The sequence below is a fragment of the Procambarus clarkii genome, chromosome 17 (assembly GCF_040958095.1).
Source record: "Procambarus clarkii isolate CNS0578487 chromosome 17, FALCON_Pclarkii_2.0, whole genome shotgun sequence".
NCBI lineage: Eukaryota > Metazoa > Arthropoda > Malacostraca > Decapoda > Cambaridae > Procambarus > Procambarus clarkii.
The window spans coordinates 47399500-47414200 of NC_091166.1; the positions used below are offsets into that span (position 1 = coordinate 47399500).

A 14701-nucleotide genomic window follows, 5' to 3' on the forward strand; every position below is an offset into this window, starting at 1 on the left:
AGGATACACTGCCAGTGTTGAAGGTAGCAGTGTTCAGGTTTCCAAGTAGGAAGACTTGAAGGCAAGACCGCCGAAAGGCATCAACATCAGAGGCTGGTGTCACGTGACTCAGTTGTTAAGATAAAAATGCCTAATCTAATAGCTATCGACGAGCAAGTGGATTCAGTTGATGCATACATTGACCGCTTCGAACGCAGAGCAACGGAAGGGAAGTAGAGTAGGTCAACTTGGGCCCAAGCGCTAGCTTCATTGTTGAAGGGAAGGGCGTTAAGTATATACCAGAGTTTGGGAACCCCCATATGCAACGATTATGATGCACTGAAGCGAGCCTTAATGAAAGGCTATGGAATTTCGGCCGATGGAATGATTAGGACATTCCGTCAGATTAGAGTGCGTCAAGGGGAGACGTACCGGGCCATGTTGCAGAGGCTAGAGTCGAGCCTCAAGCGCTATTTTGAGTTAAACAACGCCGTCGTTCCGGAAGATGATACGTTTGAGCTGATGACTAGAGAACAGTTCCAGGAGGCAGTGGAACAAGGTAGGCAAGGAACATGTGTTCCGTGCAAAACTCAAGGAAAATGAGATGAAAATGTGCTGACAGGTGGGCTGAGGCACACAGACCTAGACAGGGAGGTTCTTCTGAGAACCGACGTCGTGACCAAGCCTCAGGGAGCGGGGCTAAGCCTAAGGAAAGTAAGTCTAGAGGCAGCCATAAGCCACCCAAGGTCCGTTGACCCCACTGTTATACTTGCAAAATAGGTGCAGAGAGTCGGTATTCGGATAAAAAATCATGCTCAGGAGCCAAATTTCCGAAACTTCAGATATTTTGAAAACTGCAGGGGGGTTTGGGCAAAATATGACCCATCGCCGTTTTCAGTAAATAGCATATTTTCGGTATAAAAGGTCGTAATTTGAAAATAAAAATAGGTGCAGAGAGTCAGAATTCGGCTCAAAAATCACGCTCAGGAATCAAATTTGCGACATTTCAGATATTTTGAAAACTGCAGGGGGGTTTGGGCAAAATATGACCCATCGCCGTTTTCAGTAATTAGCATATTTTCGGTATAAAAGGTTGTAATTTGAAAATGCAAATCGGTGCATTGAGTCGGAATTCGGGTCAAAAATCATGCTCAGGAGCCAAATTTCCGAAACTTCAGATATTTTGAAAACTGCAGGGGGGTTTGGGCAAAATATGACCCATCGCCGTTTTCAGTAATTAGTATATTTTCGGTATAAAAGATTGTAATTTGAAAATGAAAATAGGTACAGAGAGTCAGAATTCGGCTCAGAAAACACTCAGGAGTCAAATTTGCGACATTTTAGATATTTTGAAAACTACAAGGGGGGGGGGCAAAATATGACCCATCGCCGTTTTCAGTAATTAGCATTTTTTCTAGTATCTATGGGGAGTATGGGCGAGTATGGGGGAGTGAAGCGGAGTATGGGGGAAAGTGGGCTAGTTTGGGGGATGAAGGACTAGAAAAAATTCTTATTACTGAAAACGGCGATGGGTCATATTTTGCCCAAACACCCCTGCAGTTCTAAACATATCTAAAATGTCGGAAATTTGACTCCTGAGCGTGATTTTTGAGCGGAATTCTGACTCTCGGTACCTATTTTCATTTTCAAATTACGACCTTTTATTCCGAAAATACGCAAATTACTGACAACGGCGATGGGTCATATTTTGCCCAAACCCCCCTGCAGTTTTCAAGATATCTGAAATGTTGGAAATTTTACTCCTGCGCATGGTTTTTGAGCCGAATTCTGACACTCTGCACCTATTTTCAGTCTCAAATTACGACCTTTTATACCAAAAATATGCTAATTACTGAAAACGGCGATGGGTGTGGAAGCAACAGGGCTTCATTAAGGAACATATAATCTCTTCCCACAACCAGACCATCACCAGAGAAGTCTTAAACACAGAAATCATCGATAGATACAGCGATAGCAGGCGGCTCGACATCTGCGAGGCACTACACATCAAAAAGTCAACACCAGCAATCAACAGCCAATTAATGCACAACTATATTCTACCCACTTCAAGACTGTGCCAATATAGAAGCATCAAGAGGAAGTATGGGCCAATAGGCCCTTTGCAGTTACTTCCATTCTTCCCTCTCATTTATCCAATTAATACCCATTGTTCCGTGTTATGTCTTGTGTTGGTCAAAAGTTTGTTCACCTCATCCAAAACTGTTGCAACATATCATCTCACCCAAATGGGAGTATATAAGGCAAGCTGTTTAGTGTTAGCATAAGTAAAACTCTGTTTAGTGTGTTTAGTGTTTTCAGGTTACAGTTGTGTGTGTGTAAACTAGTCTTTGAAAATGTAATAAGTTATTACGAAACGCGTTCAAGCATCGCGTCAGACTAGAAATGAAAAGGAATTTTGGAGAATTTATTTTTCAATTATCATCGACAGTAAAAAGCAACATAAGAGAAAATTCGTGTTAGAATTATTAATCTTACTTTTTCGGTCATATTTAACAACACGTTTACAAGAAAAACTGCTACCAAAATATACTTATATACTGTATATTATTATATATATTATATATATATACAATATTTTGCGCAGTTTAAAGGTTAAGAACCTTTAGTCCATCGAGATCGGGTTTAGCAACGAAGGCGAGGATTGACAATAAAAGGGTTCCTTCATATGCAATGTCGGGTACCACATCTCTATGGGCGAGTGAGTGCACCTTCCCAAACACCCGGGCATCAAAACTGAAGAATAATCAAGAATGCCAAAAGGTCGGTGGGAAAGACAATGAGAAAGTAGAAGAGGGGGAGGGGGGGGGGAGGAAAAATGAAATGCAAGGAAGAGAAAAAAGCCATCCAGCACAATTTGTAAAGACAGCAGCAGGAGCATGAGGCTTCAAAAGAACAGACGACTGTCCCATTGAGCATCATACCCTGGCAGCCGCCCACCAAGCCCCCTCATGACGACAATAGGCTGGAAAAAAAAAGTGAAAAAATATGCCATTAAAAGTATTAAACTTTATTGAGCACAGATGCACATACATATCTCTGGATAAATAATTAAAATTTGTAAACAATTTTGTATTTAGGAAAAATCCGCATAGAAATGGTTAGCTCCTCCAGCGGACAAGACTAGACGGTAGTGTTAGGACAGCATTAATGGATCTATCAAAACAAGTCATCAGATTAGCCCCTGCTCAGCTCTATGCATTATTTCAATAAGCCTAATTTCCTGTGATTTTTTAGTAAAAAAGTATGTCAAACAAAAATATAAATATTTTAAAAATTGATCAGCACCATCAATATTGCCAAAAATCAGAGAGGAAAAAAAAGCACAAGACACACTATCACCAAAAGCACCAATGATGCTTAATTTTTCAAGAACACAGAGCAAGAAGCCTTACTGAAGTATGCTATTAGCTCTAAATGCCAAACTCACTTTGAGCACAGCTTAGTTACCAATCACAGGGTTCATTGAGGACTGCCAATCAGAGGACAATATGGCAAACCATGCAGACGAGCCATCTGAAATACTTATCACTGTACAAAATCTGAATTTCATAGCTAGTAGTATTTGCTCAAAACTTCAATTCTAGATTGACCATGTTTCTACTAGATTGTCCATGCAGAAACTGCTCCAGCTGTGAAGAGTTCACAAGCTTCAAATATATTAATTTAACTTTCATTGTTATTGGACCCTATTTCTATCATATCAATATAAACTTCACTGTCAAATTCAAATTTGTTTCAATCTCCTAAACCTTTCTAAAAAAAAATTCACACAATAAGAAAAATACTACCCACTTTTTGGGTCTCTCATCTCCTTTGTCATTTAAATGTTTTATATGATTGCAAATTGATATTTCTGGCTCATTATCACACTCATACTAGTGGAGCTATTTCTGATCATGTGAGCTTCATCACACTCCAGCTCTCTGGAATACATTTCATTTCTTGCAGTGAAGCATTTGGCACACAAAATGGGTTGGCAGAAACAGATTAGACAATATTTACTAGCAAAAAGAGAACCATATATACACATTTATGCATTACTTATTGTGTCAAATGAAGTTTATGATACGACTGCAGTATTTACACTATCAACAGCTTCTTTGTACAAACACATATGTTTATTTATAATCCAGAAATACTTAAGTTTTCCTTCTTTCTTTATCTTCGGCAGAAGTTATTTAAACAGCCTGGTACATAATAGTTATGCTACATATATATATATATTTATATATATAAAATACTACAGGTATAAAAAGTCAGTAGTTGCAACACACAATGAGTATTGATGATCACCAAGCATGTATTGATGGGCACCTAGCATGCATCGATGGCCACCTAGTGTGCATTGGCAAGTACCTAGCATATCAATGGCCACACAGCATGAAATGACGACCACCTAACATGCAAGAATATTTTGTGACCATAATAAGTAAATATCAAAGACCTATATGATGAAAACTTCCAACCAGCTGCTTGCTCTGACCTGACCAGCTGGACAAAGAGAGGAGAGAAGCAGACTGATAATTTGCTGTCATGGAGGATAATGTTCAGTGTTATGCAATATCTAGGTCTAATGTTTGTAATTTTCTTTTTTACATGTGAATAAACATTAGTTTCATCACTAATTTTTATACCAATGATAGAACTATGCGCCTGCCTGATATAACCCCATTTAATCAATCTCTTAAGATTTATACATTATTGAATTCATAGTTTTAAAAAGCCATGAAAAGGAAATCCTCTGGCTTTAAACTATCAAAGAATATAAATACATAATGGATTTTGAGAAAATTCAAAATCACTGTCTTAAACAAAGAATAAGGTTTCTATTTGGTTATTGTCTACTCTTTCAATAATGTTTACAAGTTGGACGTTATAAGTGAAAAGGTTACAACTATGTCTTCGAAACACTCAAAACTATTCTGAATGACGAATGAAGGGCTCATGAAAAATGATCATGAAAACTTGTGAATATAAAATGGACAAAAGGTTATCTCCAGGAAAAATATTTTTCGGTAAACCTGAGGGTTTCATCGATGTATAGCCACCTACATGAGTCATATGATCATTTCTAATTTCAGTGGAAAATTTACCAATCATAATAATGACATAATGCCAAGAGTATAATACATCACAAGAACCACATAATCTCATATTTCTTAACATGTTTAATGTATTTTTAGTAAATAGCCCGATGATGATTTGTTGAACTCAAAGATCAATTCTTTCAGTAGGTTTATATCGTTTTAGAGATTTTTCCATGTTGACTCTGTGTCCAACTCTTCTCACTCCCAAATTAATAAGTGTATCATTGTTTATACCCATTAATTTTCTACCATCAATATCTTGTTCCTCAAAAGAATCTTTGTACTCGGGCATAAAGATACTTTCAAGCCACTCAGTTGTGTCACGTGTTGTCCATTCAGTGAGAGTTTTACGCCTGAAACCTGGCATTTCATCTTCATCTCTATCTCTATGCCTACTTCCCATGACATTTCCTGGGGAATCATAATCATCACTAGATATATGAATAACTGTCTTGTTTCTCCTGTTCTGGGGTTCACCTAAAGACATGTCACAAAATTCTGGGGGTGGTGCAAGAACCATTTCACCACCACTACCACCACCACCAGCTTGTTCTGGTAATGACACTCCTGCCAATGAGTTTACTTCATTTAAGGAATCCATATGCATGCGAATTAACTGGAGGGACTCTTCAATACTTCGTTCATATTCTGCTTCTCCCGTGTCAACATTCGTACTTTTCTTATAGATATTCCTATCAGAAGAACTGCAACGAGATGTGGGAGGTGCACTCTTCTCCCTAAAAGGATGCATGTCACCATCAGGACCCCAGTGTTGATCTCTAGAGGCAGACCTGCTACGATTGAGTGATCCTCCAATTGTAGCTTTAATTGCTTGACTAACTGGAGGAGTATAACTGGCTCTGGAACCTGAAGAACTAGACGAGAGTCTAGGAAGAGTGGCTCTCATCTGAGCAGAAACAGATACTGGAACATTGTGGGGTAGATGCTGCCTCTCTCTTTCCCCTGTACTACCAGAACCTGACGATAAGCTACTCAGTGAAGACAGTGTGCTAATAGTGTCCTGATCAACTGATTGGGACATGATGCGTGCTTGTCCCACTTCTAATTCTGCTTCTACATCTGGTTCAGTTGTTTCTTGTGGGGGAGGTAACTTCACCAATGACACTGCATTTCTAGTAAGTGTGCCTGTTCTGCGAGATCCATTGCTGTCGCTGTCCTTGCCAGAGTCACTTCTATCTCCCTTTTCATTGGTTAAAATCCATGTGCGGTCACTAGCCTCATCAGAACTCTCCGAAGCCTCGGAACTGTCGTCTCTAGAACCATGACAACCAAATCTCTCTGAATTATTTGCAGAGATGGTGTCAGACTCTGTGTTAATAACAGTTACATAATTAGACTCTGGATGAACATCTTGGTCAGAGCTAACTCCACTTGATGAATTGTCACCATCCTCTAGAAACTCAGTGGGACAAGAATGAGAGTTCTTCATCTTAGATTTAGAGTCTTCTCTCTGCATAGAAGGAACAGGTCTCACTTTAGCTCCAATTGGGATAGTCTTTTCTTTTTGCTTATTAAATAATGCTGACTCTTGAATTACATCAGAGATGCCTTTTCCATTACCATTACCATTAACTTTCTTATTGGGGCTAGATGTAGCAGACCTTGAACCTTCAGTTCCATCGTCTTGCCGCGCTTGTCTCTCTGCTGCTTTCTGAGCAATCATTTCCTTAAAGTTGCCACCGAGAGGCGTTGGGTTCTTGGCTGGAGCTGCATAGTGAGGTATGTCGGATGATTCATATGGAAGTACATCTGATGGCTCATCAGCAGTTACCAAGTTTGGTGAAAAAGCAACAGATTGCTTTTTCTTCTTTAATGTTCTAGTCTTTTTGCTTTGTGAATCATCTTGAGAATTGTATGTGTGATCTTCATCTGAACTATAGTCAGGTTCAGGAATATCAGGGACAGGAGAAGCAACAGATCCTGGTCCAGTATATGCTTTATTAGGAGAACCTGCATCTTTAAGTTCATGTATGCTTTTATTATTCTTTGGTCTTGCATATGTGACTGGATCACTAACCGATGTCTTTTGCGAACTAACAGATGATGGAGACTCTTGATTTCTACTGTTTTCACTCTCTGTACCTCGAAAAGTTGAATATGTGGTTGAATATATCCCAGAATCAAGAGAAGACTCCTTATCAGGTGAGCCCCTTTGAACACTGGGTCTATTGGTACTTGGTGGCAAACTTTGAGAACGTGTTTTAACACCATTATTTTTACGATTTAGAGCAGCCATCATATCTGGACTACGATAACCAACAGCCTTAATTTCCTCGGGTGATGCATATAACTTTGCACAGTCCGAAGGTCGGAAACTAGACTGTACAAGTGGAGAGATGGGCACAGACTCTGGAGTTGATGGTGCTTGGCCAACTGTTGCATAGTCACTTTTGGATCTACTAATATCAACTTTAACAAGCTGTCCAAGTGGTGGTGGGGGAGGAGGATGAGTTGGAGGAGGATGAAGTCCAGCTTTGCGAAGCATAGCTGTATTAACAGCAGACTGTGATCGTCTCAACATTCGATATTCAATGGGTCCTGGAGAACAGTTTGGAGAATCACTGCTTTCTTCTTCTGTCCCATCTTCACCACTATTCCATGATTCTTTAGACTCTAGAGATCCCACCATGGTCCTCCCCAATGTGCTCGAGCGGTGTGGCGGACATGCAAGGGAGTGTCGTGAATTGCGTTCGTTTAATGCTGTGACAAAGAGGTCTTCCTGTGATATAGATCTGCGCTTCTCCTCGATAGTGAGGGCCAGCTGAGAGGCCGTGACCCCGGCCTTGAGGTCTGGAGTGGAATGGAAATCCTTGTGTAGTCTGCTGAGGTCTATGGCCTGCCGAGCCTTCAGTGCCTACAAGCAAACAAAAGTATTGCATTAAGTGGAAGAATAGTACTGTACTTATGAAATATTTAACTATTTATATCTAACATTTAGATTTTTCAAACCTTTCTCTACTTTAATGCCTCAAAATCTTGCTAAAAGAATGATATTAGATCAGTCATAAATGTTTTGATCATGGAATATAATTGCTATACAAGTCATGCATTGTAACTATAATTTACATGAAAGTTTTGGAGTGGAATAATTTATTTTGCAGCATCATTCTATTTCAGGTAGGAAGTACTGTATATATGGTATGAATAAGATTCAGATAAAATAGTTAATATAAAAAATATTTTTTAAGTATAAAAATATAATACTAAAGAAATATTAAAGATTTATCTTGAGCACAAATTTTTATTTGTTTAAATGTCCCCAAAAGCAGAGTTTGGTTTCAGTGCTACAATGGTCATCCAAAGCTACACACAGTATGAAAGTCTATTCCTATTGAAACAAAATTATTTAGCACTGATGCTTAACAGAAAAATTATGATGCAGGGAAAAGAAATATAAAGGAGTGAAATGAATCTAAGAAATGCAGGATGTACATTAGTATAAAAAAAAAAATCTTTAAAAGGGTTTTGTTTTTGCTGCAGTGCCAATGCTAGCACAAACCTTTGCCTTCTTCATCTCTGCTACACTTGCATACACTTTTGGTTGACGACCGGTTGGGGTGCTCGGGGGTGAAGAAGGAAGGGAACCAGACGTATGCAACATATCCTCAACCTCCGCAGCCGTCATGCGCTTTGAGGAAGGTCTAACTTTGATAGATGCAACCTTGAGCCCAGGAGGAGTACCCGCAGGAGTGCCCAATGTAGGAGTACCTTGTGGAGTACCATAATGGCTCCCACCATGGTAACTTCCTCCATTTTGTCCCCCACCTGGGAAATGGCCAGCTGAACGAGACATCAAATCTCCATTTTCCCGCATGCTGGCATCCAGTGCTTCTATGGAAGCAAAATGCTTTAATCAGTCACAGATACATCCCTGATTTAAGCAAATGCATTATTATATGCAACTTGGCCAGGCAGGCTAAAATGTACTAAACATACTTTTTAGACCAATGATCACTATGTACCATGCTCATGCCCATTTGGTGTTCAAATATCATGCACATTCTCTCGGATACAAACCTCGAAAACAAAATCATTTATCTTTTAACACTTAATTTTTATTTTATCTAATTAAATATACTATTTACCAAACATGAATCTAATCTGCAACATTACTAAAAAACTACAGAATTAAGATCACTAGAATAAAAAGTTGTTTATTCTAAGTACCAGTACAGGAAAAGTTAAGTATTATCCTCATTAACTTTTAGGATGTGTTCCTGGAGACCTTGTATAAAATAAATTCACAAAAAATTAACTAATTTCGGTCCAGTGAGTTCTGAAATATATAACATTGCATGTAGTCCTACTATAAAATGGAAAGATTTTTCAGTACTATTACACCAACACTTTATAACAAATGTCAATAGATCTGTGTAAGGCTGAGCACCACACATTATCCAACATATGTATTCAACTCTCAATAAATTGCTAAAGAGGAGGGAGGAAAATATTATGAGTCTTTGATGAGCAAGATAACCATCATTCAAGGTAAAAAAAAATATGCTGCATTTTATACGAGTCCCCCAAATTATTGGTTTTGTGATTTTTAGTAGACCGGAAACACATCCCCCCATTTATAGTATTGCACCAATGGAAACCTTGTTTCATGTTCTGAACAAGTGTTTTATAAACATTCCCAAAACATAACTTGTTCACTCTAAGGGGACTGCCTGTAATGAAAAATGCTCCACTTTCTGAGCAGCTTTGGTCACTTCCCAAGACAGCAGCCAAAGTCCACCTAGGCTGCTGCCAAGATGCTAGGAACTCTATTTTTACTTCCCAGTCACCATTAAACATGCAATAAGTCTACCCATGTAATTCAGAATGGGGGAAGAGAGTGAAGAGTTCTTTAATCCAATACAAGAGCAATTATTTGCTATAATGCAAGAGCAGAACTATGCCACTTGACATCTCTTATAATTGATAATTAGGGCCACCATGATAGCCAGTTATTTTGGTAACTAGTAAGTAATGGGTTACCTGTCATCTGCCTACTGCCAGATGGCAGCACATTAGCTATAGAGCATGGATACAGGTACCAGGAACTCCAAACTTAGCCGACCCAAATAGGAACAATAAGGGCATGAATGGGGACGAGGGGATGTTCAAAATGAAGCATTTCATATTAACGCCCTATGTCTGAGTAAAGCTCCCCTCCAGTTTCCAAAGCAAACTTCCCTACAAGGCTTTAGCAGAAAAAGTAGCACCAAGTAAAATATATTATGAACGTTTTATTACATCAGGAGGAAAACCCAGCCAACTGTCCAACTGTGTCTGCTAAGGAAAGGCAAATCCACCCAGAAGGCAATAAGTTTCTGGTTCTTTTATTTGATCCTGTATTCACTGCTAGAACAAATCATCAGGAATACTGGGACAACCTTTGACAAACCCATAGTTCCCAGTCCCCATCCAGGCTACTATAGATAGTGACCCTCTCTCACAAATTTGGGCAAATTATTCCTGCCGGGATGGAAACGTTCGCGTACATTTCATATTACGTGATGCCCCCTGTTCACCTAGCAACATTAGTGGATTACATCCTAGGAAAGGTCAATCACTGGCCTAAGGGGATTTCATTAACCACTGCACTGCTCTGCATTAAAATATGACACCCACATGCCGAAAATAAATTCTTTCCAAAATATATTTTCTCCTATATTATTAAAATGCAGTCTCTGATCACGCCGGCGCGATATGGTCTGGGGCTTCCCCTTCTCCCTTCCGGGGAGGGGGGAGCTACACAGATGGCGGCCCAGCAATAGGTGACGTCATACTAGTTTGCTCGTTTTTGTTTGGGGAGTTCTATCCACTTGTTCGGCTTTTGGTAGCAATATTTTCACTAGAATAGGGATTTGTTTTGGGATGCTTACCTTTCTGGGTGCCTGACCCAGTCGATGGCAAACATAGAATGCTTCCAAGCACACGGGGCTTCTATAGGGCATTGTTCCCCTTACCTCTCTGAGGGGGTCAGGTTCTGACCGTGGTCCCCGGTAGGCCCAAAGAACTCGATACACATGACTGATGCCAAAGTCTGACATTAGCATATCAGCCTGGATAGCTCTGGGGAACCGTAGAGGCTCCCCCAGAGAGAAAAAAAAAGCGTGTTTACGAGAGCCCTGATGAAGCCGTTGTGGACCCTGTGTAGCTGTGCGAGTTTTGAATGCTATGCTATACCTACGAGCGCTATGAGGTGCTCTGCATACCCCCGATCTAGTGCCTCAAGGTGCTTTGCACAGTGCAGTGGTTAAAATCCTAGGGGTTATTTCACTAAAAAACAAAAATAAATTATCAAAAAAAGCTGATTACTCAATAGTAGGAGCACTGGGTGGCCTCAGGTTTATCATTCTTAGCCAATTTTTTAAATTTTATGTGCCCAAACCAATAGCAAAATGAAAAATCAATAAGGTTGTAAAATGAGTTTCAATACCATGAACAATATTGAAATTTTTTCAATCTTTACTGAATATACTGTATTTGGCTCTCTTGCAATACAACACGTAAGTAAATGTACTTGCAACACTGCCAGGAAATGCACTAAAGTAAAACGTGAATTTTCTAACAACAAAGATACCCTGTTGGCACCTTTCACAGTGACCAGCAAATTTTTATTTGAAATATTTTGGGATTGGAAATTGATCATTTTTTTTTTTAGGGGGGAAGAATTGTTAGGGGGAGGATTTCTATTATACTCCAAATATAGTACAAACACAAAAATGGTAAGATCATAAACATGCGAGCCATCACATTAATGCACTTACATGCACATGTAAGGGTGTGCACATGAGCAGATGCACAAATATATGCAAACAATTATTTATACAACATGTATATATAACCGAGTACTCTATCTGTATAAATATGCCATTTCCTATTCCTAATTCATGCTACACAAAATTTCCCTTCTATCAATATCATTGCTTACATACACATTTTTGCACACTGAAGATTCAATGTCAGTGCTGGAAACAATAGATGAAAAATTCAGACTGTCACTTACGATGTTACTCAGCTACAAGTATTTACAGAAAACAAAAGAAAATTATGCATAGAAGTTTACTAGAAAATTTCCATTAGGAAAAAAACTGTCAACAGGAGAGCAAGAAGAAACTTATGGTACAGGAAATGACAATGATACAAGACTAAGAACTCACAGACTGCTAACTTCATTAGTGTACTGTTTCTAAATCCTATTTCCATAAAAATATTTAGCAGTTATTAAATAGGTTAAACTGGGACAACATCCAATAAAAGAAATGCCAGCCCATCTTACCAATGTCGTGTAGTCCAGCCACCATAGATTTAGCTCTTGCTCGTCCAACACTTAAGGTTGTTCTGGGATCTCTTGGGGGGGGTGCAGGGGGGGCTTGGGACGACCGCACTAAGAGGGAGACACACACACAACCACAGTTAGTTTGGTGGCAGCAGCAAGCTCTTAGGCAGCCACAAGGGTTATTTCATCATACTGAATTTTGTTGAGGAAAGAATATGGTTGAAAAAGAGCACAATAGTGCCAATAACAATTAATAAAACACCTACATGAGAGGAGATTCGAGTTGTAGAAAACAGTTTGCCTGTAAAGGATTCTTCAAATCAGTACACACAGAGCTAGTGCCAATAAAGAAAAAAATGAAGTATGAGTGAGGCTAGAAAGGTAAAGATGGGATAAGATCAGAGAAATATTTGGTGAAATCAAAGAAGTGAATTTACCAAGAGATGGCAATGCTAAATTTTCCATAATTCTATACCACAAGTGAACAGTTTCAGGTAAAATTCAGCATTGCTACCCTCTTTCTTAATACTTAAGAAATATAAATTTGAAGACATGATTTCTCATGTGTTTCATCTCAAGCTTTCACATCCCTCTTTACAGGTAATAGCCCTCAGTAACCATTAATTCCAAAAAACCTTACAGGCAAACATTATCTGAAAATTAAAACTACTCTCATCTTTGTGTCTACAGAAAAAAATACAGATTATCTTGCACTTTCCACTAAACCATCTGTAATTACATAAAGGGATTTGTTATCCTGAAGTTTTCCACATGCTATCGCTTCTCACATTCAGACAGTCATTAAAAAAGACAATTAAATTTGACTTGATAATAATCCTCAACAAGTATCCAGATTGGTAGCAAAGCATAAGCCAAATATGAAAGGCATCAGTCTTATTTCTCCTAGGATTTAGACTGTAAAATGGCAAGTGAAAAAATTATGGACATGAAATTAATTGGACAGAGCAGAGGAAGTTTCTATGCAACTTATAAATATGTTTTACTTTTTTAAATCTAGATCAGTGGTCTATTACTTATGCCTTAAGCTATACAAATTGTACATTTAATACAAAATTCTGCTTTGTTCTTGTAAAACAAAAATGAACAAATAAAAACTCCTTTGCAGGTAGTGGAAACATCAAGGGATTACAAAGGCATTATCAAGGAATAAGAGGGTGTTGCTTTTTACACCAACACTCTTTGATCAGGCTGAAGATTTTGTAGTTTTTAAGAGAATAAATATTAGATAATAAAATGAACACAGGATTGTTCAGTGATAAATGACATACTACAAAAGGGTAGGAACAATACTCTAGACATTCACATGCTAAGTAATTGAAAAGTTTGCAAAACTAACATATCCAGGTTAAAATATAAATGATTAGTGTTTACATGCAATTTTTCTCAAGAACAAGGTCTTTGTGTAGACATTCAAACATTATACATTGAAAGTTCAATATGGTCAGGTTATGTAATACATTGCTCTTGGGACCAACATTCCTTATGGTCTTCCTTATCTTCGCAACCAGCAGGGTACATTATCCACTGCACCAGAAAAAAGTGGATAGCAATCAGGATCCATGAACCCAAGTCTATCCAACGTACAGTCCGAGCGGAGTCTGGAGAACAGAAAGAGGGACATGCATCTACCTGCATGGAGTTTTCGAGGGAGTGTCTGGCACCCACGTCTGATAGTTCCCAAGTTGCCAATTGGTGGCTTGTGTGTCATAAAGGTGATTGGAGTTGGAGTTACTACCATCATCTGGACCAGATCACCCGATTTACGTATTAATGTCACAACATGCTCGTGCGAGGCTTGTGATACATCTTCACCATTAATCTGCAATCAGCAATAAGGAAAAACTCAACATTTCTGAAAATATTGTACAAATTTTATGTTGAAATAAATAAATTTTACTAAGCATTCAGTTAATAATACATAAAATAGATTTCAGTATATTAGTACTCTGTACATTACTGAGATGAAGTAATGCACAGTATTTATTATGGAGTACTTCTGATTGGCTAATATAACCACAAAATTGTACTGTCTAGTTATTGTGACAGTAATAAAAAAAAGCCACCTTTCCTTATATAAATTTAAAATGCAATAGGTGCAACAAGGCTAGCAGACGAGACAGAACTAAACACCGTTTCCCTCTAGTCACTATTAGGCAAGTACACATTCCAAATGGTGCAGAACCAAATTATATATTGTACAGCACTTCAAAAATTATATAGGAAAGAGCTATTGTAATCAATAGCTCAATGGGAAACCTGGAAAAGTTCAAAGCACAAACCTTCACTAAGTAGTCACCCTTTT

The 14701-nt window shown here is 38.5% G+C and overlaps 1 protein-coding gene across 6 annotated transcripts in view; it reads right to left on the bottom strand.

The window, feature by feature from the left end:
* Nucleotides 1–2991: 2991 nt before the first annotated feature.
* Nucleotides 2992–14701, bottom strand: part of Prosap (prosap) — a 324394-nt gene continuing 312684 nt past the window's right edge. For 5 of the 6 annotated variants that reach the window (XM_045765688.2, XM_045765687.2, XM_045765689.2 and 2 more), the window contains 5 exons: nt 14679–14701; nt 14029–14218; nt 12379–12486; nt 8608–8939; nt 2992–7962 (listed from right to left, as the gene is read on the bottom strand). The exon at nt 14679–14701 is cut by the window's right edge and continues 173 nt beyond it. In XM_045765688.2, coding sequence (XP_045621644.1) covers nt 5212–7962; nt 8608–8939; nt 12379–12486; nt 14029–14218; nt 14679–14701 — 3404 coding nt within the window. In that variant the 3' untranslated portion in view covers nt 2992–5211. The remainder of the gene's footprint in view (nt 7963–8607; nt 8940–12378; nt 12487–14028; nt 14219–14678) is intronic. The other variant, XM_045765692.2, reaches the window with a different exon arrangement.